Source organism: Epinephelus moara, chromosome 22 (assembly GCF_006386435.1).
Source record: "Epinephelus moara isolate mb chromosome 22, YSFRI_EMoa_1.0, whole genome shotgun sequence".
In the NCBI taxonomy this organism is placed as follows: Eukaryota; Metazoa; Chordata; class Actinopteri; order Perciformes; family Serranidae; genus Epinephelus; species Epinephelus moara.
In genome coordinates, this window is record NC_065527.1 from 32,744,637 (window position 1) to 32,770,702 (window position 26,066).

At 38.9% G+C, this 26,066-nt stretch overlaps 1 protein-coding gene across 1 annotated transcript in view; it reads right to left on the bottom strand.

Annotated features, from left to right (window-relative positions):
* Nucleotides 1–6,857: 6,857 nt before the first annotated feature.
* Nucleotides 6,858–26,066, bottom strand: part of LOC126383463 (phosphatidylinositol 4-kinase beta-like) — a 53,233-nt gene continuing 34,024 nt past the window's right edge. The window contains exons 5-14 of the mRNA XM_050033969.1: nucleotides 17,554–17,781; nucleotides 17,044–17,307; nucleotides 16,811–16,917; nucleotides 16,524–16,628; nucleotides 16,263–16,386; nucleotides 14,551–14,664; nucleotides 12,466–12,617; nucleotides 12,010–12,142; nucleotides 11,756–11,876; nucleotides 6,858–11,219 (exon numbers count right to left, since the gene is read on the bottom strand). Of these exons, the coding sequence (XP_049889926.1) occupies nucleotides 11,038–11,219; nucleotides 11,756–11,876; nucleotides 12,010–12,142; nucleotides 12,466–12,617; nucleotides 14,551–14,664; nucleotides 16,263–16,386; nucleotides 16,524–16,628; nucleotides 16,811–16,917; nucleotides 17,044–17,307; nucleotides 17,554–17,781 (1,530 nt within the window). The 3' untranslated portion in view covers nucleotides 6,858–11,037. The remainder of the gene's footprint in view (nucleotides 11,220–11,755; nucleotides 11,877–12,009; nucleotides 12,143–12,465; nucleotides 12,618–14,550; nucleotides 14,665–16,262; nucleotides 16,387–16,523; nucleotides 16,629–16,810; nucleotides 16,918–17,043; nucleotides 17,308–17,553; nucleotides 17,782–26,066) is intronic.

Below are 26,066 nucleotides of genomic sequence, written 5' to 3' on the forward strand. Positions count from 1 at the left end.
GTATACACTTAATATGAACATTTGTTTTTAACAGACTCCACATGTTTGAACACAGGCAGAATTTATCTGATAAAATAGCCGGTGTCTTTGCTTACTTCAGCATTCTGATATTTAAGTATAAGTACTAATACTGCAGTGTAAAAATAGAAAAGTTTTAGCATCCAAATATTTTAACTTTTTATTTTGTATTTATGACTGAGTGACTCAAAATCATGACTCGGATTTTACTTATCAAGTTAGACCTCTGATTCATTATCACATTTTTAAGTCAGTATCTGATCATTTTGATTATGATGATTAATCATTTTATCTTAAAAATGTCAGAAAATAGTGACAAATGTCTGTCATGATTTCCCACAACTTAAAAATACGCATTCTTACCAAAACTCCACAAAGCAAAGATATTCAGTCTATTTATGAAGAAGAAGACTCCACATCTGAGAAAATAAAACAGGGTTTGTGCAGTTCCTTAAAAAGTCTTAAAATGTCTTAAATTAAAATCTATAAATATTAGGCATTGAATGGTCTTAAACTTGAATTTGTGAGGTCTCAATTGCCATGAACATTTGATCTTATTTGATTTATCCGTCTTTTCATTTTGTCAAAATGAGTCATGCTCTTCAGTGTCTAAGTCCACATTTCTGATTTTACCAATCTTCAAACCTACCACTCAACCTAATACTGTCTGTTTACTTTATACATGCCCTTACCTGTTGGCAAAATGTAGATTAACCAAACTCACTATAATAACCATATTCCTACATAACAACTATATCTGTACTGGAACACATTTGTTTAATAATCATCTCGAAAAGGTCTTAAATTTAAGTGTCTGATGCATGCAGACACCCTGGATACAAGCCAAGGCAATGCATATGAGGCTTTGTGCATTACAGGCACAAATTTTATTTCAGACGAAGCACAATGGCAATCAAGGCAGTGGAATCCCACATCCAGTGTGAAAAACAAAACTGCACAGAAAAACGCCAAGAAATGACAGGTATATCCCATTTCTGTTTTTATCTTTATCTAAGCAACACCTCCACTCCCATCTGTGACACCAGCACCAGGGTCAGCAGCAACAGATCTCTTAACAACATTCGGGTGTATACCTACACAGAAAACCGAGGCTTTAGTGCAGTCGGATTTAAGTGCTGCTTTTGACACAGTGGACTATTTGGACTAGAAAACTGGGTGGGACTTTCTGAAACTGTCCTTAAATGGTTCAAATCATATCTTCATGACAGGAAGTACTTTGTGTCCATCAGTTCAGTTCAGTTCATGTTCGAGCTGTAATTACCTGTTTGAAGTGTCAGACAATTTGATGTAGTTTGCCTCGTGATCCAACAGGGCGCTCTAAGAATTCACTATCATGTTGACTTATTGCATGCCCTACTGACCTATCACTAAACAAAGCTAACGTTAATGCGTTGTTTTGCTACGAAAATGGAGGACAATAGATAGCAAAGCCGTCCTGAGCAGACAATCACGACACCAAAACATCTGAGAAGCAGCGTGTGGAAGTATTTTGGGTTCTACACTGTAGATGGCAAAGTCACGCACAAAGATAAGGCTGTTTGTCGACTTTGTAAAAAGCAGCTGTTTTTCTCTTCAGTGACAACAAACCTGCTAGCTTACCACCCAACTGAGGCAGAGGCACCACAGACGAGCAGAGCAGCGCCAAGTGTACAGCCTCATTTGACTGCGTATTATTCAGCACACTCAGCTTCAGCAACTTTGTTTTATTGAGAGTAAGGTAGAAGTGACAGACATAAAGAAACCAATAAGTTAATGCAGCTGTTAAAAAATAACATTTGATTGCAAGAAGAATGGAGGAATGTGATGTTAGACAGGCTGTAAAGTTAATAAAGTAATGAAAATAATAACCCTGAAGACATCTGCGGCCAGCCTATTGACTGTCCCAACAGTCAGAACAAAACATGGTGGAGCAGCGTTTTGTTATCATGCAGCACAAACCTGGAATAACCTCCCAGATGATGTTAGACGAGCCCCAACTCTGAACACCTTTAGGTTAAAGCTAAAAATGTTACTTTTTTTACATTGCCTACTCGGCCCTGTAATGACTGCAACCAAATCTAGCATGTTTGATTTTCTTTTTGTCGTTAACGACTTCTCTTGTCACAGCCGTCACTTTGACCACAGAGCGATCTGCTGCCGTGGACAACTGTACATCAACACACCCCAGGGTTTTTGATATTTCCTCTAGGGATGTTACCACACAGAGTAAAAAAGGAAAAATGATGGTGTGAAACAGCAGAGGCACTTTATCAAACCGGTAAGTACTGCCATTAGCATCAAGCCAGCAAAGAATGTTATTTCTTTATAATGGAGACGGACATAAAGTAATAAGATTAAAAAATAGTGGCTTTTACTTAACACAACTGCAGAGGCTCCCAGCTTCATTTGACACAGACTACATTATAAAAGGGCCGTTATTTATTATTCCCTCTGTGTTTTTATATTTTTACTTTTTATCCCTCCTGTTTGCCTCAATAAAGTTAATGCATCACGCCATCATTTTAAACTCAACACTTCCTGTATCTGTTTCAAATTTAAAGCCCCTTATAACTTCAGTTGAAAGAATCCCTTCATTTTCTAAATAGGCTTTTATTGTGAAACACGTGTAGGAACTTGTTGTGAAGGATTCAGTGACTGTCAGGTTGCACGTGGTACTTCAAATGTAGCTCCTGCCATCTGCTGGCAGTTTTTAGGTGACTACAATAACATTTTGGCTGGCACATGAAGAGACACAATGACTGAAATAATAGTAATAATAATAAAAATAGGACAAGAATAACCCGATGACATCACACACGCCGTGAAAGACGACCGGGGATGATTGGTGAGTACCACTGTGTAATGGTCATGATGGTCCACACCAAGTGACAGTACAATTTTATGACTCCACAATAGCGTAATGTGACATCGTGACAGTCAGAGAGGATAGAAATGTCGTGTAGTGTGAACCAGGCATTAAGCTGTAAGAACCTTGTAAAACCAGTGATTGTTGACTAAAACTATACATTGATTGTCAAAATAGTTGCTGATCAATTTTCTGTGGACTGACTGAATAACGACTAGACTAATCGTTGCAGCTCCGTACTCATATTCTTCAAATCTAAAGCATTAAGATAAACACACAAACTCCAGCACACATATGAACCAGGTTTCAGTTTTATTGAATGAGTTTCATGCAGTTTAGTACGAACGTGTGACTGTTTTGTACGTGATTTAAAAACTTCAGTAGACACACAGACAACAACAACTTGTGCTGAATTTCCATATTGACGCTGAAGGATTTGACCTTCGTCCTTCAGCCACTGTGGAAACTCAGCCGGTGAAACAAATCGAGTGAATCTGAACAATGTTTTTGCATTTCCCTTGAAAGGAGCAGATTTGCATTCTGAGTCTCTATGAGGAGGAGGAGGAGGAGGAGGAGGAAGAGGAGGTGGTGGTGGTGAAGGAAGGTGGAGCTGCAGAAAACAGTGAATGTCTTCATCTTCATTGACTAAACAGTCTTTAAATGATCTGGAATTTCCAAAAAATAGTTTGTAAAACAAGACCTTCGACTCATGAAACTCAAATAAACTGAAGGTTATAAAAATGAAAATGTAAATGATGTCATTAAAGACGAGCAGGAGCATTGATTATTACACGTAACAACAACCGTCTGTTGTTCAGCGGGCTGCAGTTTAACCAATAGTTTTACTTTATTTATTATTTAATGTTTAAATTAATGATTTGTGCACTTTATTCATCAGAGAAAAGAAACTGGAGACGGTTTGTGATGATCTGAGATTTTCACCTCATAATTAAAGGAAAATATATTAATTACAGTCAGAGTTCTGACATCTCATAATTGTGATATGCTTGTCTCATAATTCCTTATCTCATGATTACAGAAAAAGTCATAATTTCATATTTCAAAAATTAAAAGATGATTACATAGTCCATATCTTAGATTTTACTCCTAATTACGATGCACCTAAGACTTGTTTTACTTATGACAATCTAATAGTTATGAGGAGATATGTGGTATTTACCAGATATATTTACTTCACGATGATACTGAAATTGTGTCGTAATTCTAAGATTTGTGTCTCAAAATTACAAGACAAAGATCTTGTGATGGTTTTAATTCTTACTCTCTAATTATAAAATACAAATCTCATTATTATGAGATGCTAAATTATAATCACAACATGTCTCCACATGTTTTGTCTTTGGTGAATGTGCTTACTTTGACTCGTCTTTGTAATATCTAGGGCTGCCCCCTGATGTCAACCAAACGTTCGTCGACCAGAAAGGTCATTAGTCGGCAAGATTTAATTGGTTGCTTAGTTGCAGGAAGAAAAAAAAAGTGAAACTCTATTAGGAGCTGCGCCTTATCAAAATAAATCAAAACCTGTATAACTGGACCATGTGGGAATTTAATTTGAAAGGACAGACACAGGAAGAGGCCATGCTCAGCAGTCATACTGGAGTCACATTACAAACCAATCACAGCCGACTGTAAATATTCAGTCTGATAAATACAGAAAAGTTGATCATGTTAGTGCAGGGCTACCCACAGCTTTACATCTGTCCCACAGTCGACAGGCCTACACACTTATAAACAGCGTCTGGAAGAAGATCAGCTCTGCTCTCAGGATTTCAGGTAAATAGGCCGCTTGTTAAGGTTGCTTAGCAACCGCAGACGAAACCTGCCACCACACTCTTGAAAGCTGGTACAAAAAAGGCACAGGAGTAGCACCCAGTGCCCAGCCTCGTGTTTTCCAGGCAGACAAAGACGCAGCATGTGTACGGCCCCTAACTTCCAGGGCTGGTACCTGTGGTTATTCCACAGGCTAGTTAATAACATGTCGGGCAGGAAATCCAAAGTGTGGGATCATTTTGAGAAGGTGAAGGATGAACCCAAGGTGATATGTAAACTCATCTTCATTCGTCGACTACAAATATGACATATCATCTGAAACATGGAAGTAGCTACATGCCCATTAGCCACTTAGCACAATCATTACTGCTTTGCAGACAGCGTCATTAACAGGCGGCTCGCTCAGTGTGTGACGTGCACTTGTAGATAAAACATAGACCTATATTAATGAAGGTTCATTAGTACGGTTTGTATTTCTCTGTAATGTAGCACAGTGTTAACAATGTTAATACCTTTTTCTCAGACGTTCAACTCAAACCATTGTGTTGCCCCACCCAAAATATATCATTTAATAATAATATCGTACACATATGGGCGACTAGTCGACTAATGGCCCTAAATGATGACTGTTGGTTGACGAGGAAAGTTCTTGGTCGCGGGCAGCCCTAGTAATTTCATATCAGCAGCTCTCACTGTTCTTCAAGTGAGACCTTAATTAACATATGAATTATGAATTTGTGAGTTATCAATATTTATGTTTAATACAAACAAGATACCAATAGTAAAGATTTTAGTTGATAGATGTTTAATTGAGTTCCAGCTGTGTCTTCCTGGTTATTTTAATTTTTTTTTTTTACTGCTCCAGCTGACTTTAATTCAAATCCCTAATTTAATGAAATTATTTGTCAACTTTGCATAATCCCCTTGAAGCTTCCTCCTGCCTCGTTAGGAGATGATGCTGTTTATAAAACTTCAGAAGTCACACTGAAATCCAGTGTTTCCACGTTGGTTATTTTCTTCACACAGTGAAAAATAAAGCCGTCAGTTTGTCTTGCGTGATGTTAGCATCGTTAGCATTTCTCAGTGAAACCAAGACAACTTGAAGCCCCTTATTAATCCACTTGATTTCAACAGAAACTCACAAGATGCCTTGATGAAATCAAACCTAAGATGGAGGAGCCTCGTGCTGGATTTACAGTGTTAAATGTTTAGTACCAACTAAAGTTAAAAACATGGAGGAACCTTTTACAAATGACAGAAAACATTTTCATTCAGGATAAATGCACTTTAAGAGTTTTTCACATTGAAATTCTTGAATGTGTTCGAGCTGATGTAACGAAGAAACAAGGCAATGAAAGGTTTTTAGTAGCAGGGACGAGTTTCAACAGACCGCAGTGTTTTCCTCCCAGGATTCACCAGACCACACTCAGGGAAAAAAAAGAAAAAATAATTTAATAGCTATTATTTTAGAGACAATATCAGGGGATACTTCTTCAAAAAGGAGCCAGCTAGTTATTTTAGCCATCATAAATGTTTTTATTGTCTAAATGTGACAACAGTAACTTGTAAATTAAAATTAACATGACTTCTGTCTAGACCAGTGTAGGAGATAAACACATCTGAGTATCAAAACTCGTCCCTGAAGCGGTCAGACTTAAGATATAAAAGCACTTCTCAGGTCCGAGACCCGAACTCCTTCGTCCCTCAGGTTGCATTGATAAGAGTTTGTACCTTCTGTACATCTCAAGGCATCTATTTTTTCTCACAAGAAAACTAACTCAGTTCATTTACATACATACATATCCACAAATGAAAAGAACAAGAAAGAGTTGCTATTTAAGTTGCTTATCTGGTAAACTTTAGTCACAGCTGCATCTTGGTCAAGCGCGGTGGCATAAGTAGCAGGCTAATGGTTAGCAGGCAGTAACATGACGCTGCTTTTACATTAACAGATCTGTGCTTAAATAGTGGTCAAAACACCAAAAACAACTAGATGTTAATGACAACACCAAATATTGGCTTTATTCCAGTGAAGAGTTTTTATAATATCTTTTTAATCATGTGGTTAGTTTATAAAATGTAAATTTCCACCAGGATGCTAAAAGAAAACAGGTTGTTGTGATTGTTAACAAGTTGTTCTTTTAAAAAATAAAACTAAAATTAAATCAATTTTTAAAAAAAAAAAAAAAAGCAAAAAGTTAAAATGAAATTATGTTTTTAAAAAAATAAACTTATTTTTAGTTGGCTAACTAGCTTGTTAGAATGTTCAGGTTTGTCACTAACTAGCTAACAAGCTAGGCACTGCTCTTGTACTCCACTTTTGTGCTTGTCAGCTACACGCTTTAGCCCTTCTACTAATTGATAAAAATAATTAAAATTAAGCTTGACAGACAAAAAAAAAACACAACAAAAACAAACAAACAAAAAAACATTACATTAGACTGTGGAGAAAAATAGAAAAATATAACAAGCTAGCAACCATTTTAGCTAAGTCACTGTCAAACTAATGACTAAGAAGAAACAGTGGTCTGGGAATATTGATTGAAAGTACAGTAAATACAGTTTGTAGATAATAATGTATAATTATTCAACACTGCTGTTGTAGACTGTAGTGTGTATATAGTCTATAGTCACTGCTCATGTACAACAGTTACGTAGCTTGTTAGCTAGAAGGTAGCATTAATTAAAGGGCTATGTGACTTTAAATTGTCTGCCTTGCATTAAAAAATATTAATTTGCATATATAACACAATGTATACATTTTTATGAGATAAAACAGGAACTTTTAGTTAAAAAGGAGCTAACCATTAGAATCTTTAACCATTAGAATGACAATAACTCGCCTAAAATGGTTGCTAGCCAAGTATGTTTGTGTCATTTCCACACAGTCTCTTAGAGCAAGAACAAGGAGTGGTAAAATGCTAACTTATTTTCAGGTTTTAGGACTCATTCCTGGGGCACTCTATACGTGATGTTTGTAACTGCAGCTGTATTTAAAATAAAGGAACAAACTGCAGTTACAGAACTGAACAAACTGTTTGCCACCTAATCGAGTGAGTTAACTAAAGAGTGTTTACAAATACACAAAAAATCCCACTTAATCTCAGATCTCAAAGACAAAAATGCAGTATTTCTTTATGTAAAAACAACATGTTAATACAGTGGAGTATTTCACTGGAATAAAGCCATTGAAAGAGTTTCCAACATTAGTTACAACATTGTTGTAACTGTAAGTACAGACAAGAAACCATTTGCTCATCAATACTGAGAACACATCTGTCTGAGAAAAACAATTTGTTTTAGTGGACTGTTTCTGTATAAAAACATTCACATATTCAGGAAACTGATCTCCTCATAAAGAAAAATAAACTTTCTGTCAAACAGAAATTTAGTGTCTCTTGCTCTCATTCAGCCGATCCGCAGAGCCACCTCTCCTGATTGGCCAAAGTTAATCACAGGAATGTAGTTTGGGGGCCAATCAGGGAGGAAGAATATTGAGCGTTTGTTAAATATGCAAATATATCATTAACAGACATGTAACTGTAACACATTATTTCAGCTCAGAGTTATACACAGATATACAGTTAGTGGAAAATGGATGAGGAGGTTCGTGCATAAATCTGCTGCAACAAATCATTTAACTGCTTGGTAGCCATTTTGGCTCAAAAAAGGGCAGGGAACCGTTCAGGTAAGGTGGAATCTCAGGGGAGGAAAACAGTTAACCTAAACCTGTCTGCTCTGTTACTGCTCATCCATATAAAGGTTATTTTTTAATTCAACATCATAGAGTTTTGTTAATGATAGCATCATCATCATGTCGTATAGTGAACTGAAACTCAAAAATACACAGAACTGAGTGAATGAAATGAAATTAAACAGGGACCTTTCTTAAACTGAAACTACATGGAAAAAAAATAAAATAACTGAGTGACAAACATGCAGATTAAATAAATTGATGAGCTGACACATTACATTTTAATTGGTTATCTTTTTTCACCAGACACTTGTCACGTTTATTCAACTTTTTTAGTTCCTCAGGTTTTGGCCTGTTAGTGAATTAATAAGTCATAATACATCCTGTTTCTTTTGGGCGGCACAGTGATGCAGTGGTTAGCATTGCCACCTCACAGCAAGAAGATTCCTGGTTTGAACCCAGGGTGGGGGAGACTTTCTGTGCAGAGTCTGCATGTGCTCCCCATGTCAGCATGGGTTTTTTCCAGGTACTTCAGCTTCTTCCCACAGTCCAAAGACATGCAGGTTAACTGGTGACTCTAAATTGCCCGTAGATGTGAATGTGAGTGTGAATAGTTGTTTGTTTCTATGTGTCAGCCCTGTGATAGTCTGGCAACCTGTCCAGGGTGTACCCCGCCACTTGCCCAATGTCAACTGGGATGGGCTCCAGCCCCCCTGCAACCGCCTTCACGTGATAAGAACAACACGCTTCACTCACTGCCAGATGTGGCGCAGCGACGCGGTCAAAGTTCAAATAATTTCAACTCTGAGCGCAGCGCTCAGGCGGAAAATCCGAGCATATAACATAAAACATATAACTTCGACAATGCCTTCGTTCTTATACTGAAAACAGGGTCACAGTTTATATTTGGATTTAAAAAACAACTATAGGCGCATGCTAACATTAGCATGTTCACATTCTTGATAGCTACTGTTGGATGCTGGTGTTAAGCAAATGATGTTTAGCTTGTTAGGTTGGAAGTGTAGTTGTGCAAAATGACTATTCAAATTTCCTTCAGTATCTTCTTCAATTAGCTGATCTAAAATGAAAAGGTAAAAATTTAAGTTCATGTTTCTAAAAGTATAAAAAAGTCACACTAATGTGGACGAACACCTGAGCACTTTGGCCCACATGCAGCTTTGAGAGGTTCAAGCATTTAGCGTACTACTTTTAGCATGCATGCTCACAGTTAGCAAGTTGACGTGCTAATACTTCACATGCTTAAAGTACAGCTAAGGCTATTTAGCCATTTATTTCTTGCCATGAACTTGTATTGGATTAATACTTCTGACTTCATGGTGGTGCTAGATGAAAAGTCATGAAGCCAAACAGTGGAGAACCCTGGAATTAGCTTCCAGGGTAAACTCAAATTTTTTCTTTTTTCTTTTTTTTTTTAGATACAATTGTGATAAATGTCTGGTGAAAACAAAACTAAACACATCAAGCAATTTTGTTGGAAGATAAACTGGTCTCAGATAACACTTCAAACTAAAGAGTGGTATTATTTTCAGTCACTTTTCTTTCTTTGCTGTTTTGTCTTTTCTCTGAACATCCAGAGAAAACAACATCAAGTTAATGTTGTAATGTAGTGTTTTTCTCACTGCTCTGTTCTTTAAGAACAACCAAACATAGAGGTGACAGAACGGACTGTCACTCAGATTTTATTCTTTCACTATAAAAGCTATTGAATATTGTAGGGTTGGGGAAAAAAAAGTTATTCAAATTTTTAAGCTGCTGTCAAACTTTATTCTAATTGGAGTTCTAGCAGATAAGTTAAATGATTTGTGGTTTTCTGAGGATTCAAAATCTAAATTAACTACAAAACAGTGAAATACTGGGCTATCTTGGTACTGTTCATTAGTTCCATTGGCTTCTGTAGTTGTTGAGTAAAGTTTGTTGCCAGAATTACTTTTAAAATATAAACACCTAACAAATGTTTTTGTCTGATCAGCAGCCGAAAATCCCAATTTGTCATTTTACTGATGTGACTGTACCCTACGAAGTTTGAGTCAATAACTGACTAAATTAATGTATCAGTAATCAAGTTATCATTTCTCTCCTTCAATGAATCGTTTACCTTCAAAACTGATCCAAACACGACAAACATTCTGTATCTGAACACTCTGAGCTGAGCTGAGCTGAGCTCAAGCGTGTGCTGGTTCAGAGTAAAATCCAGTAGAATGCCATAGAAGTCAATAAACAGTTTTTTGATGAGATTTATCTCAGGATGAACCTTGAGTTCTGATGCTTCCAGCCGGTTTTACATTTCTCTTCCAGGTGTAATTCTTCAGAGGATGTAAAACCCGACCTGGAAAAGTCCCAAATGATGTACTTGTCCAGCTGCCAATGAATGTAGAACACCAAATCAGAGATCACATGAAATCAGATCAGCTCATTGTTGTGCCGATCAGTCCATCACATTCGAAACAAATCCGTTAAAGACTGCAGAGACAGACGTGGAAAAACAGAATGGAGGTTAACGAGAAAATCAAATCCAGTAATTCCCAACAGCGCCATGAATATTTAAATTCTCCGACTCCAGCGAAGATCAGAAGTCTGCTGAATCCAAACAAAAGCAGCTGGTAAAAGTTTAAACATCAGTGTCTGAACAAGCTGTTGTTGTCACATGTCACATGATGCCATTGGTGACGTACTGGAAGGAGTCGTAGAGTTTTGTGGTGATGGAGCGCATGGATCCGTCCACCAGCTGCTCCACCAGCAGCTGAAGCTGCTCCTCTGTCAGAGACATGTGGAAACGCTCCTTCAGACCTCGGATGGTGCTGGAGCCATGGAAGCATGGCAGGTGGGAACCTAGTGGAGGAAATAAAACACATGGGAGGAAACATCAGAACAAGAAGGACATGTTGGTATGAGAAGGAAATATAAGTTTAAAGAGGAAATGTTGGTATGAGGGTTTCTATTTTAAAAACAGTACGCCATAAAAATGGCTTTAAAAAAAAAAAAGAAAAAAAAGAAATATACTATACTATGACTTTTTTCATACATACTATACTGTGACATTTTTATGGCATCACATGTTCTTTGACATACTATTCTGTTTTTGTGGCATACGATGATGTTGTTATGACATACTACACTATTTCGTTTGTATGGAATACTATACTATGAGGTTTTTATGGAATATTATACTATGCTGTGATGTAGTATAGTATAATATGCCATAAAAACCTCATAGTATGTATGTTCTAAAACATTATAGTATAGTATGTTATAATGTCATAGTACAGAATGCCATAAAGAAGTCACAAATAGGCTTTAGTACAGTATGCAATAAAAGGTGATATTATGTCTTAAACATCAGTATGAGGAAGAAACAACGATGTTACCTTGCTGCATTATCTCCACTATCTGCAGCACCTTCTCCATGTGTTTCCTGGCAGCAATGAGACCCTGAAGCATCAACATCTTGTAATAGATAAACATGTCACCGTCCAGGCCGCCCATCACCTGAAACACATGCATTCATTTCATTCAGTCATTTTACCATCCCATTTTCAGACTCCAATGCTACTAAGGCAACACTGCAGTTCATTTAAGATGCAACATTGTGGCAAAAACAATGAGAAACCTGTTTACTCACATCAACAAACTCTGACGTGAGTTTGAATGCAGACGTCTCAAAGCCAAGGTTACGAGGAGAGCTGGAGAGGATGAAGCCAAAGTCGATGTGGATGATGTGACCTTCAGAGTCCAGCAGGATGTTCCCGTTATGTCTGCAGACATCAGAGATGTTAGCATAGGTTAGCACAAAGATTCTTTTCCCTCTAAAGAGACTACATACTAGCTGTACGCAGGTTTTTGTCTTGACACTGGAAACATTACTAATTTAAGTAAATAAAACTCAGATCAGACAGAATTCAGTCTAAATATGGTGGATTATCTTGCTGTTCTGTCCACTATTCACTTTGTAAGGTCACTTTTCTCCCACAGTGTAAAGCACAAAAAGACGGAGGAGCTGGTGGTGGTGAAAAAGCTGTAAAAACATCTTAATGTGTGTGTCTGTCTGTCTGTCTGTCTGTCTGTCTGTCTGTCTCACCTGTCTTTGACCTGCAGCAGATAACAGATCAGGCTGTAACCGGCGCAGCTCTGGACAAAGTTCCTCTGAGCGGTAAGGAAAGCTTCTGTGGTGAAGCTGCCATGTTCCTGCAGGAAGTAGTCCAGCAGAGACAGCTGACTCTGTTTACGCACCTGATGGAGAGGAAACACAAAACCACATCAGCGCTGTGTGTGCAAAAACATCCAACATCTACATGATGTGAAACTTAAATTATCTTCTGTGTTTCAGTTTGATTTTTTTAATATGTGGCTAATAAACACAGGATGCTAAGCTGTGTAAACACTGTTGCTAATAAATAAAGTGACTAAATAAACGTTGTGATTGTCAGCGGCTGTTCTTCTTGGTAGTTGTAGTATAAGTTGTGACACAGACAGTGGCTGGATGAAGGTGACGTGTTTAAAAAAATGCAGCAACAACACAGACATTTCATATACAAGATGTATATAACACAGACAAAGTTTCTCGCCTCTTCCCTCCCTCCCTCGGCCTCACGCTTGATGATTTGTGCATAAATATAATTAATAACCTAAATAAATGAAAAATAAAAATTAAATCATTTTCCAGCACCAGATTCATTTGAAAGGCCAAACAGATGGAAAACGACTTTTTAACTCCCCCCACAAAGATTTTTAATTGTTCCAAACCTACTTGATACTTTTATGGTCATGTTATAGTTTTGTGTCCTGTGCTGCAAACCTTTAAACCTCTATAGCTCCAGTGCCGTCTGCAAAAAGTTAATGTACAGCCCTGCTATGTATTTTCTATCATTTCATTTCATGTTGTGCAGCTGTATCTTTTCAAATGGAAAAAAATCCCCGTCTTTGCATTTTATTTTGATCACAGTCTGTTTTCATAAAAGTGCTTGTGACATCTCAATTGTGGCTTTGACTTGCAGCTGAACATGTAGCCCATTTCGTTGAAAATACCAAGATTTATTTTGCATATTGGCATCCAGCCTAAAAATACCTAGGTATGAATTTTTGTCTATATCGCCCAGCCCTAATCCCAATCTGTTTTTGGTGCTGTACAGGGTGTATAAATCCTGTGACTCTAAAAGTGTAGCACCCAGACAACAATACAGTAACACCAAATGGTTTTTTTTGGCATACGCTCAATGAGAAAGAGAGCTGCTCTCACCTCATCCTCCTCAGTTAGTGAGAGACCGAGAGAGAAATGGAGAGTACCAAGGGAAAGAAATACTCAAGCAGATTTTGGAAAGAAGAATTCCCGTTTTTTATGAAAAGTTTAAAATGAAAAGAGCATTTTGTAAAATCTGTCATTGCCATTTTTCCGTTGAGCACGCTGTGATGAAATGAATGAATGTTAACAGATAAATATTAGTTAATGCCAGTTCACACCAGAGGAGCGAATAGTTTTCTTTCCCGATAATTAACAGTTTAGGGTATGAAACATAAAAAAAACCGTTGCAGTGGACTTGTTATTTTGCTAGCTTGATTCTTTAAAAGTCGTCAGATTGAAGGGAACAAAATCTCTAAAAATTATTTTTTCTGGAGAAGGATCCAGAAAACCTTCTCTTTGGTCTCTAAATCCTCCATATTTTTGAGGTCTCAACGTTCAGCAGATCTTCTACTAAATGCATGCTGCTTTTTCAATGTCAAAAAGGGAGTTTAACATTACTCTGATTCATGCAAAGATAGGGAGCATCAGTAAATAAAATGATATTGTACATGTACAGTTTTTGTAAATTTCTCCCTTTTGGTTATCAGTTTGTTCTCATAGGTGAGCACAAACCAGTAATTTACAGGATAGGTCTGCCAAAGCAGAAAAAACTTAATAATGCTAATAATATTAATGATGTCATTTTTGACATTTTTAAGACTGAATGTTTAATCCCTTAACAGAAAGGGATTTTCTTCAGTGAAGAAGAGCTGGACACGACAGCAACAGCGTCCCACCATCAGAGGTGGAGGAAATACTCAGATCCTTTCCTACAGTAAAAGTACTTAAGTCCAGTGCTTGAGTAAGTGTACCATCCCATGATACCTTGCTCTGTGTGTGTGTGTGTGTGTGTGTGTGTGTGTGTGTGTGTGTGTGTGTGTGTACCTGGTGCAGAGAGACAGCGTTGAGAACGGGTTCAATCATCCCGCTGTCTGATGACATCACCAGGATCTTATACGGTTTGATCCACAAAGGAACTCTTTCCTGCTGCCAGATCAACTGAACACACAAACACACATCACCACTGGTTACTGATCAACTTCCATTTATCAATAATCAATATGTTCTTCTTAAATCTAGAAAATTAAATTAGAGCGTCAGATCATCCTGCAGATTGGAGGAAACACCAGAAACAATTCAGTTTGTTTCCTCCCATGTTCTAATTTTTACAACTGTTGGGTGTGAAACCTTTATTATAAAATATAAAGGTTATATTTTAAGAGGAAATACTCTATTTATTAAATTATTCTCCATATGCTCTCCATATGATGAAAAAAGAAAGAAAATAAGAATCAATTCAGGTTTATGATGGTTTGTGTTGCCCTCTACAAGCAGAACACAGGAACTAGTTTCCATTTCATGTGTTTTTAAGCTGATTATTTTATACAAAATTATCATCACACAACTCAGAGAGTACCTAAAAACAGCAGATACTGCACCGAATACTCAGAGAAACTGCAGTATCTACCAACAAACTGTGTTCTCTCAGGTTTCTGAAAGGTTTTAAGAAAAGCAACTTTTGATTGTTTCAATTTCTTGCAGGGTGTTATTAATATTTATATTGAAATACATGAATTAACAGAGACAAGCTACTGAGATCTACTCATTTTGAAAAAATAGCCACCTTTATGCTAAGCTAGTTAGCTTTGGCAGGACATTGGTAGCTTTTTACTTCTTCTTTATTATCTTTAATGATGGTAACTGACAAAAATGTCACTTCATATGCAGGGAACCGAGGGAAAAAGTCACCAAAAGTTAGCTTTAACTTTAGCTAAGGTTAGCCATGGCTATATGATAAGCTAGCTTTCACTTAATATAGCTATCTTACTTTTGCTGTTTTGTTTCTTCTTTTTTATTATGAATTTAATGATGCCAAATAATTAATATAACTTCTAATAGGATAATTATTTAATTTACAAAGAATGAGGGGAAAATCAGTTACCAAAAGTTAGCCTTAGTGTTAGCTAAGGTTAGCCATGGCTATCTCATAATCTAGCTTTAAATTGATGTAGTACCCTTTTACATAAGCTGTCTTTCTGCGGGAGACAATGCAGTAATACACAGTTAAAGTACAAATACTGCAGTTTGGTTTTAAAGCATGTTTCGTAGTTGCTGAATATTTCTTTAAAACACGTCAGAAAGTCTGATAAAAGCAACAACTCAAATTATTTTTTTTTAAAGTTCTACTTAATTTATAGAGAGAAATCCTGCTATAGAGGAAACACTACTGTGTTATGTAAATGGACCTGCATTTGTATAGTGCCTTTCTAGTCATCTAGTGACCACTCAAAGTGCTTTCTACACTACGAGTCGTGTTCACCCATTCACACACACATTCATACACTGGTGGCCGAGGCTACCATACAAGGTGCCACCTGCTACTCAGTTTTTAACACACTCCCACACCGATGGAACAGCCATCGGGAGCAATTTGGGGTTCAGTATCTTGCTCAAGGATACTTCGACATGCAGCCTGGAGGAGCCCAGGATCGAACCGCTGATCTTTCGATTGGTGGACGACCCGCTCTACCTCTGAGCCACAGCCAATATCTGATCTTGAAGTCGTTGCAGTGATAATATTCCAGGTGAGTGTGTACCTGCAGCTGTCGAAGGACCTGATAGGCCAGCAGCTCTTGTCTCAGGTCGTCTCCACACTTCACAATGACGGACAGCAGTCGCCAGTTTGGCAGGTGACCGTACGGAGAGCCTTCTCTGATCCTCCTGTAGGTAAACATGTATTATACATATATATATATATATATGTGTGTGTATGTGTGTGTGTGTGTATAAACACAGCGTTGGTGCAGCAGGATGAGGAACCAGGTGACAAACAGCTGATGAATCATTTCTGGACTCGCCTGACTTTCTCCTCCCAGGGTTCTTTGAGGGCGACAGCTGACGGATCCTCAGGGTCTCTCCTGAATGAAGTCGGAGTGTGAGCGAGGTTCTCCGACAGACGACGTCTGAGAACAGAAGCATCACAAGAACAAACAGTAAATAAGGTATTAGAATAAGAATCAACAAAATTTTAATCAATAATACTTTTATTCATAGGTCCTGCAGTAAATAAACCGTGTGTTAATGTGTGTGTTTCTGTGAGTATAAATATACATGTATTTATTCTACACAGTATGTGAGTGTGTACCTGATGTCTCCGGCGGCAATGAAAACCGGCTCTTTGCTCTCCAGACTGGTGATGCTGTCGACTGAAAACTGACTGATGTTATCAGAGCTGCTGGTCTGAGCCTCCACCTGCAACACACACACACACACACACACACACACACACACACACACACACACACAATAAATCAATAAAAATGATTCTGTATGTTATAATTTGTCTACAGTGGTCCTACAGAGTGACATTGACCTCACCTCCACCTGCAGCTGTCCGATGTCATCGGTGGCCCACGCCTCATCGTCATTGTCGTAGTTGGGGACGGTGGAGAAACTTCCTGCTCTGTGCTCTGACGTCATCCCGCTGCCACCATTAGCGTTAGCCACAGTGATGCCACCACCACAGTCCAGGTTCTCCGCGGAGCGAGCTGAGCGGATCCTCGTCTCTGGGATCCGAACAGGAACTGGAGATGTCTCGAAGCTCTCGCATTCCAACACCTCCACGTAGATGATGTACGGAGCCTGAGGAGGAGGAGGAGGAAGAGTAGGAGGAAGGAGGAGGAAAAAGAGGAAGAAGAAGAAGAATTTAGATGAAATGATGTGTTAATTTTGTGGCAGTAAATGATTAGAAGCTAACAGTTTCCACCTGTTTTCAGTCTTTGTGCTAAGTTAGGCTAAACACACGCTGATGGATGGTGCTCTGATACCTGATTGTCTGTTTGTGTGTTACCTGTGTGGGGTGTCTTGCAGGTGTGTGTTCAGTGTTACCTTGTCCTTAGAGTTAAGCACCACAGCCTGTGTGTGTGGGATCCTGCAGACGTGGTGCTGGTGCTCGGCGGTGGGCAGCCACACTCGGGCCGGCAGCTTGTGGTTGAGCAGCGACAGCTCTGAAATCAGCCGCTGGGTCTTCTGCTCTTTGGTGGGCAGTGTTGCCAAACGCTTCCCAATGCAGAGCAGAGACTTAACCAGCTCCCTCTGAGGACGCAAACGCTCCGGCTGAAAGAAATACAAGAAACATCAGCCGAGTTCATCAGCCAAAATCAAAAGAAATCCATTTTGTTAAATCAGACATTTTCAAAAAGGACTTGAAAAGAGCTAAAGCAGAATTTATGTGTTTTTTTGGTTAGTTTAAAAAAAAAAAAAAAAAAAAAAACTGTTAAAGATTCAATTTAAAGGTCTTATGAACCAAATTGCAGTTCAGCAGTCTGTCCACCAGAGGGTCGACTGGCCCTGTCACCCTAAGGACCACATAGACATGGTGTTCAGTTACCGTGGAGACAGCAGCCTGATGATGAAGCTCCCCATGTTATCTGACGCTGCATTCATTAAACAGGTCTGTTTACAGGTCCCTTTATGTTTCTTCGAACCTGAACCTTAACATAACATGAACCTGTACACACCCTGAACCAGGACCCTGTTCTTTAAAATGTTCACTCAGAAATCAAAAATAGATATTTTTCCTCTTACCTGTAGCGCTTTTTATCAGTCTACATAGTTTCGGTTTGAGTTGAGCATTTAATAACTTGATAACTCAACAGCAATGTCTCTTTCCAGAAGTCATGACCTGGTGACTCAAGATAGTCCACAGACCTGGTTGTGAGCAGTTTCATGCAGGAACTGTTTCCTTTATGCCAAACTACACCCGCCAACCGCATCACCGCATGGAAGGAAGCATCCATCTACTGCTAGCTCACCTAGCACCACAGAACTAGCTAATGTTACAGCTCAGCTGAGTAGGACGCCATTAATGTTCACACATCGCTCTGTCATGAACACGAGCCTTTTGTCCATGAGCAGATGTCAAACACATTTTTTTTAATATCTCTAATGCAGTATATCACAGTTTAAAATGAATAATGATGGATTTTATCCGTGCAGCTTAGTCCTGCAGCAGAGGCGTCAAACTGAACTGTTAACTGTGAAAGACTTTCACTCTGTTGCTACACACACAAGTCATTTTTGGGGCCATTTTCAAACCTGAATCAAATTATGGTTTAATTAATTTCTCAAAGCAAAAACTCAACCCCACTTTTCACTGATTTATAACTCTCTAAATCTCTCTGATACATTTAACATCTGAGAAACTAAAAAAATAATTTTTGTTCTGATTGTTTTCTGGAATTTTTGTAAGATTTTAAAACTTTTAAAAATAATAATGGTTGGTTGGTTATCTTGTTTCTGAATGGATACTGAGATAAAAGTTTTCAAAACTTAAGTCTGAATTACTTTACCGACACGTAAACCAACCTCCACTCAAGGAACGAGCAGTTTCAGAGTCACTGCTTTCGGCCTGGAGTCCGAATAGTGAACAGACGAATCTCGTTTTTTCTCATCTCATTTCTCTGTCTGATAAAACCATTTTTCCCTCTGGAGTTCTCGTCGTCACATGAGCGAGCTGCTTTCAGCATCACATGGTTTAAATCCTCATCTAGAGGCCTCCTGCCCCCTCCCTCTTACTCCCTCTGACCAGGACTGAGGAGGAGAGGGAGGGAGCTGACACATGGAAACATTTCAGAGACGTTTTGGGAGGAAATCAAAGACAGGAAAGATGTTTACATGACCCAGATTCTGCAGGAACACAGAAACCTCCAGATTTTACAGTTTATAGTCAGAAGATCATTGCTACAGAGGAGCATTTCAGAAAGATTCATCAGAGTTTCACTGTTAATATTTACAAAAACACGACTTTTTAAAGCCTCAGACTGACAGTTGGGAAATAACTTTATAATCCAACTGAAGGACTGAGAGAGGAAAGGAAAGAAAGGAAATCTACAACCATTTTTATTTTCTAACGACAGTTATAGTCCATTTGTGTGAAATACCTGCTGATTTCACATCAATGTTTGATGATATTTCTTGTTAAATGACATTAAACTGAATATACTGGAGGTTCAGACTGTTGGTCCCCCTAAAAAATAAGACGTCTATTTGGACTGAAGAGAATAATAAAGGGCAGTTTCACTATTTTCCAACATTTTATAGACAAAACAATGAATTAAGAAGATAATCAACAATGACAATAATCAGTAAACATGAACAAGCATAAACAGATTGTTAGGAAACCAAATGCTGAGTGTTTGGATGTTTATTTAAAAAGAGAAAATGCAAAATTATTGTAAATGATGCAGCAGAGATGTTATGACAGTTTCAAAATAATGTTATCTGGTCTCTGAAAAGAGTTTAGAATTTGGGGATAAGCTGACTTTAGAGAGGATCCCAGAAAAGTGGAAACAAACTCACAACAGGAGGAACAACACCCAGAACAGCAAAGAGTGTGTTATTATTTTAACTGTGAGGTCCACCTTTCAACCTACAGGAAGAGGTTGGCGTTAACACTGCCTTTAATAAAAAGGACCATCTTGAAACACAGCAATTATACCTTTCTCCTTATGTTAAATCGAGTGCATATGCACATCATATAATTTTAAGCCTTAGAAGGTCAATGTAGACAGCACTCTAAAATATTACTACTTATGGGCAAAGATATATTGGAAATAATGTCAGGCAGACAATCCAAATAAGAATGTTGGTGTTGTTATTTGGTGCTACTATATGTTTGGTGGTTAATTCAGTCCTTAAAAATACACTGATAAATAAAGCAGCAGTTGGTTATTTTGGTGGAAGAAAAAAAACACACAATAAAATCCAACACTGCAATCAAATTTATTTCCTGTCATTAATGTATCAGGTGATTTAAAGACAGCATGACGACAGTCAGGTTTCCATCCGAGCAGCAGCTTCAAGAAGTTTCCTCAGCTGACTCAACCTCACTGCTATAAACATCGGAGGAGTTTTACAGCCAAATTTCCAACTTGAGAAGCCAGGAGAAAATCTCACACTTCCCTAAATAAGTTCAGCCTTCAAAAGAAAAAGACTTCCAGAAGATTGAAACGGTTTCAGTTTGTCGTGAAACACTGAAGATGTCACATCTGTTCATCCATCAAGGACAAGCCATTGATTATTGATTACTGTGCTGACTTATGTGGGGTTGGTGGGTGTCAGTCTCTTCAAGCTGGGAATTTCACAACCACTATGTTGCCTCGCCGCTCTGTATAAAAGGTATAGCTGTAGAATGAGGAGACAGAGTTGTCTTGCTTTTTTATGTAGCATTGAAGGTAGTAACAACGCTGAAACGAGGTCTGTGTAAATGGAACAGCCAGCAGGAAAGGATCATGGTGTGGGATGGATGTGACAATTTGACGAAGTGTTAAGTGTGCGACCCACCATGGGAGATTTAAAAAGCAGCTATCAGCAGTTAGCAGCTAGGTCAAAGAAGAACAGCAGCTTAAAATGTCTGCAAGTTGGAAAACAATGAGGTCAAGGAGCTCCTTACCCTCCTGTACAAAGACAAGATCAGCCGCCATATAACAGAGACTGTAAATGATAGTTTTTGACATATTATGTCATTGTTATTTTTCACAAGTGCTGCTGACGCGCATCTTTTATGTCAAACTAGAGGCAGAAGCTACTGTGTTACATGTCACGCCTCTTTTGATTTTGTGATGTCAGCATGCTGCCTAAAATCACACACTGGAGTGGCATGATGCCGCTGTTGTTTGGTTCTGTGTAAAAATGCAAAGGTGGCATAAAGAGGGACTTTGTAGCAGCTCTATTGGGCCATCTCTGTGTAAAAAGGGCTGGTGACAAGTAACAGTATAACTTCAATGACTGGGGGCATCAGTAGCTTAGTGGATAGTGCCAGCGCCCCATGTATAGAGGTGATGCCTCGCTGCAGCGGTCATGAGTTCNAAAAAAAAAAAAATCAATGACCGTATACATAATGAACGTAGCTGCTGGTTTGTGGACTCCAGTTTTGAGGCCCTGAGTTTGGCATTTTGGCTGTTGCTCCCTTGCACTTTTGGAGCCAGAAGTGACCATAATTGGACGAGGGAGTGGAGCTAAGACAAGCTGCTAGTTGTTAGCATAGTTAGCACGGTGTATCTGTGCTGCATGTACCTTGGAAGTCGGAGTTCAAAAATAGGAATGATGGCCAATTCAAGCTGACTGCATTCCAGTACATGTCGGAAAACCACAGATTTTGTTAGCAGTCCTAGTAAATAACGTACTGTGCTGTATTCTGAGCACACTAACACTGCAGCAACATGTCCACAGAGAGAAGTTGGACAGTACTGTGGGTCCAACTGTTTCAGTGAGTAACAAACAAAAAGATGTTTTGATGAACAGTGTATTACTACAGCTTTCACTACTGCTGATGTGCCGTGCAGCCATCTTAAATTTTGAGGTCAGGGTTGCTGAGGTTCCTCCAACTTTCTGAGTCAGAAAACGAACTTCAGGGAACATTACAGTTGAAATTTCCAACAGGGAACTTGAAAATTCTGACTTCCTGATGCAAATAGAACACACCATTACAGCTATGGTTAATTGTGATAATGCTAATGCTAATTTCCGCTAGTTAAAACCATCAAAACAAAATGTTCTGACAAGAAAAACGGAATATTCGACTCCTTACAGGGTTTTTTGAAAACACTGAAACAGCCACAGCTACGGCCAGGGCTATACTCTGTGAATCTGAGGTTACGCCATGGTTAAATTACTTAAAGAGTAACTAAACCCTAAAACCATTTTTTTCAGCTGATAATTATTGTTTCTGGTTGTATAGTAGTGTTACTGACTCATCCTGCTCAAAATCTTGACAGTTTAGTGCAAACTGTTGAAAATCTACATTTTATTTTAAAAATGTGGTATGGAGTGCCCTCTACAGCTTGAAACCTGGTTACTACATTTGAATTTACATTACATTACATTAGAGGCGAATGACTCTTTTTCGGGGCGAATGACGTCACTAACCGTCCACGCTAAAGCCTGCCCTCCTCCCTTTACTCCTCCCCTTACTACCCTTTACTCTGTCCGCAGTTATCAAACTGATAGCGAGTAGGTTGGATCAGAACAGAGAGAGTAGTAGAGCAGAGAGAATAGCTAGTAATTTGTTGAACTGTATTGTTAGCATAGTGTATTTTAGTGTAGGTTTACAGTTAGTAGTGTGTGTATAGTATTTAGGTTAGTTGGTCAAGGAGAGGTGCCGAGGCTCGGGAGTATATGTGTGGGGCGGCGAGGGAGGGATGTGGAGGGCTGCTGCGCCATGAGAGAGAGCCGAGCCTCGGGGGTATATGTGCGGGGCCAGAGAGAGCCGAGCCTCGGGGGTATATGTGCGGGGCCGCGAGGGAGGGAGGGGTGGATGGATGGATAGATGCGGTGGGCTGCTGCGCGGTGAGCCCAGGCTCCCAGAGAGGGAGAAATAGAACCAAGTAGGATAAAATAAGTCAAAGTGTGGAGAAGGGGACCGGCTGAGCTCTCGCCGCCTTCCCTTCTGCCCGTGTGACACAGTTAGGGGCGGTTTTCCAAGCCACCATCGACACAATGAAAATAAGTAAGTGTGGAGGAGAGGGACCGGGTAAAGAGGGCGACCTCCAAGGAAGCCCTCTCTCCTCTCCCTGCAGCGAGGGACAATCTTCACTCCGCCCCCTTCCTCAGCTGCTCGCCTGTCTAATCAGCATCTTGATATGCCACACCTGTACCTTATCTTGGAACAGGAGAAGTGCTCACTAACACAGATTTAGACAGATTTGTGAACAATATTTGAGGGGAAATGATACTGAAGAATAATATTGCACATGATGTTGAAAAGTAGTAATGTTGAATGAACACTGGTATGTGTATGTGAATATTTGTTTGGAGCTTCAGAGTATATACAGTACAATACACATGTATTTTGTTTAGCTTGTTTCTTTCATTTTCATAGTATAAATCAAAAGAAAACAGTACAAAACAATACATGTAAAAAGCTTTGTGCAATAAGCTAAGGCTTCAGTCTATACCTTTATGTTCAGACAAAATCTGGATTGTCACTGCTTCTAAAGTAATGACTTATTTCTGTACCATTTCTTTCATGTGTGTATTTGAGTTGTATAAGTTGGAAACACGAACTAAACAAAAACAAACTTAATACAATCCCAAAGAAAAATAGGCATGAATTTAAAACATGACTTTTCTGATGACTGGTGACTAAAAAATTGTAAATGAAAAAAATCACATTTTCTGTGTGTCTGTTATTGTTAATAACTTACTAAAATAATAAGCGACCTCAGACCAAATACTGATGAAAATGAGGTCTCAGTTCTTGTCCTCTTAGACCTCAGTGCAGCATTTGATATGATTGACCATGACATCTCATGCCTGGTACACAGTACACAACATTTCTGTCCGTTCCGACAGTCACTATGTCACACTACACAATGGTCCACACCAATCATCTCCAGTCGCCTTTCACGTGTGTGATGTCATCGGGTTATTCTTGTCCTATTTTTATGACTTTAACTATTATTTCAGTCACTGTGTCTGTTCATGTGCCAGCCGAAATGTTGTAGTAATGTAAAAAAGCACCAGCAGATGGCAGGAGCTACATTTGAAGTACCGTACACAAACATACAAGTCAATGAATCCTCCACAACAAGTTCCTGCAAATGTTTCATAATTAAAGCATATCTAGAAAATGAAGGGATTTTCTCTCAACCAAAATTATATGGGGCTTTTAGTTTGAAATAGAAACAGGAAATGTTTAGTTTGAGAATGCATTAACTTTATCAAGGCAAACGGGATAATAAGTAAAAATATAAAAATACAGAGGAAATAATAAATGATGGCCCATTTATAATGTAGTCTGTTTCAAATGAAGCTGGCAGCCTCTGCAGTTGTGGTGAGTAAAAGCCCCGCCTCTATTTTTTAAATTTTCTTACTTTACATCCTCCAAACATTGTTTGCTAGCTTGATGCTAATGACAGTAACGTTAACTCACCAGGTTGACAAAGTGCCTCTGCTGTTTCACTCCGGCATTTTCCCTTTTTACTCTGTGTGGTAACATCCCTAGAGGAAATATCTAAAAGGCTGTGGTGTTTTTGTCATACAGTTGTCTATGGCAGCTTATCGCTCTGTGTTCCTATTGGTCAAAGTGACGGCTGTGACGGGAGCAGTTGTGAACGACAAAAAGAAAATCAAACATGCTAGACTTTATGTCGGAACGTCGTGAGGTGTCCCGGATGTGGCGTCGGTTGTCGTTAATTATGACACACTACACGAGATGAAACGATGGATTATTGCATGTGACACTCATTGTCGTTTACAATCCATGCCGACCCAGTACGTTGCTGCGTGGGGCTAGAATTGGGCTGATATCATGTAGGGCTGGACGATTATGGCAAAAATAATAATCACGATTATTTTGATTGATATTGAAATCACGATTAATAAACACGATTATTCATTGATTTCAAAACTCCACCAAAACTCAACTTCAAATATAACTTAAAAGAACAGCCAGAAATAAATTAGTAACAATTAAACAAGTAAAAAAAAAAATAAATAATAATAGCAATAAAAACAATAAATAAAAATATATACTAGGGCTGACCCAAAAAATTCGAAGCTTCGAAGCTTCGTTTGATGGCACAGGATTCGATTGTGAAATTTTTTTTTGAATATTGGGCCTTTTTTTTCCTCCCGTTTTGTTGGGGGGGACCTTGAACGCAACACCATCTCTGACAAGGAAATAGAAAGCCCGACGTGCAATGAATGGAGACCTATTATCCTGCTTGAACACAGACAGCTATGTGACTCAAAATAATGATAAAATAGATTTTATTGATGTAAAATAATATGTTGATGGTGACATTTTCCACTGGTCCGCTGTGCACTGAGATGGTGTCAGTGACACATGCTGCTCTGAGTCTCGCATCCGTCTGCTTGCGCTGTAGTGCGCACCGAGGGTTTTCATTTTTAGTGTTAAATCAAAAGTTAAACAGTACTTATCAGCAACCAGAAGTGTTTTTCGTTTGTGAATATTTTTATCTTTATTCTAGGGTTGCAAGAAACTACAGAAAACCAGTCAGTATCTGGTGTGACCACCATTTGCCTCACGCAGTGCAACACATCTCCTTGGCATAGAGTTGATCAGGTTGTTGATTGTGGCCTGTGGAATGTTGGTCCACTCTTCTTCAATGGCTGTGCGAAGTTGCTGGATATTGGCAGGAATTGGAACACGCTGTCGTATACGCCGATCCAGAGCATCCCAAACATGCTCAATGGGTGACATGTCCGGTGAGTATGCTGGCCATGCAAGAACTGGGATGTTTTCAGCTTCCAGGAATTGTGTACAGATCCTTGCAACATGGGGCCGTGCATTATCATGCTGCAACATGAGGTGATGGTCGTGGATGAATGGCACAACAATGGGCCTCAGGATCTCGTCACGGTATCTCTGTGCATTC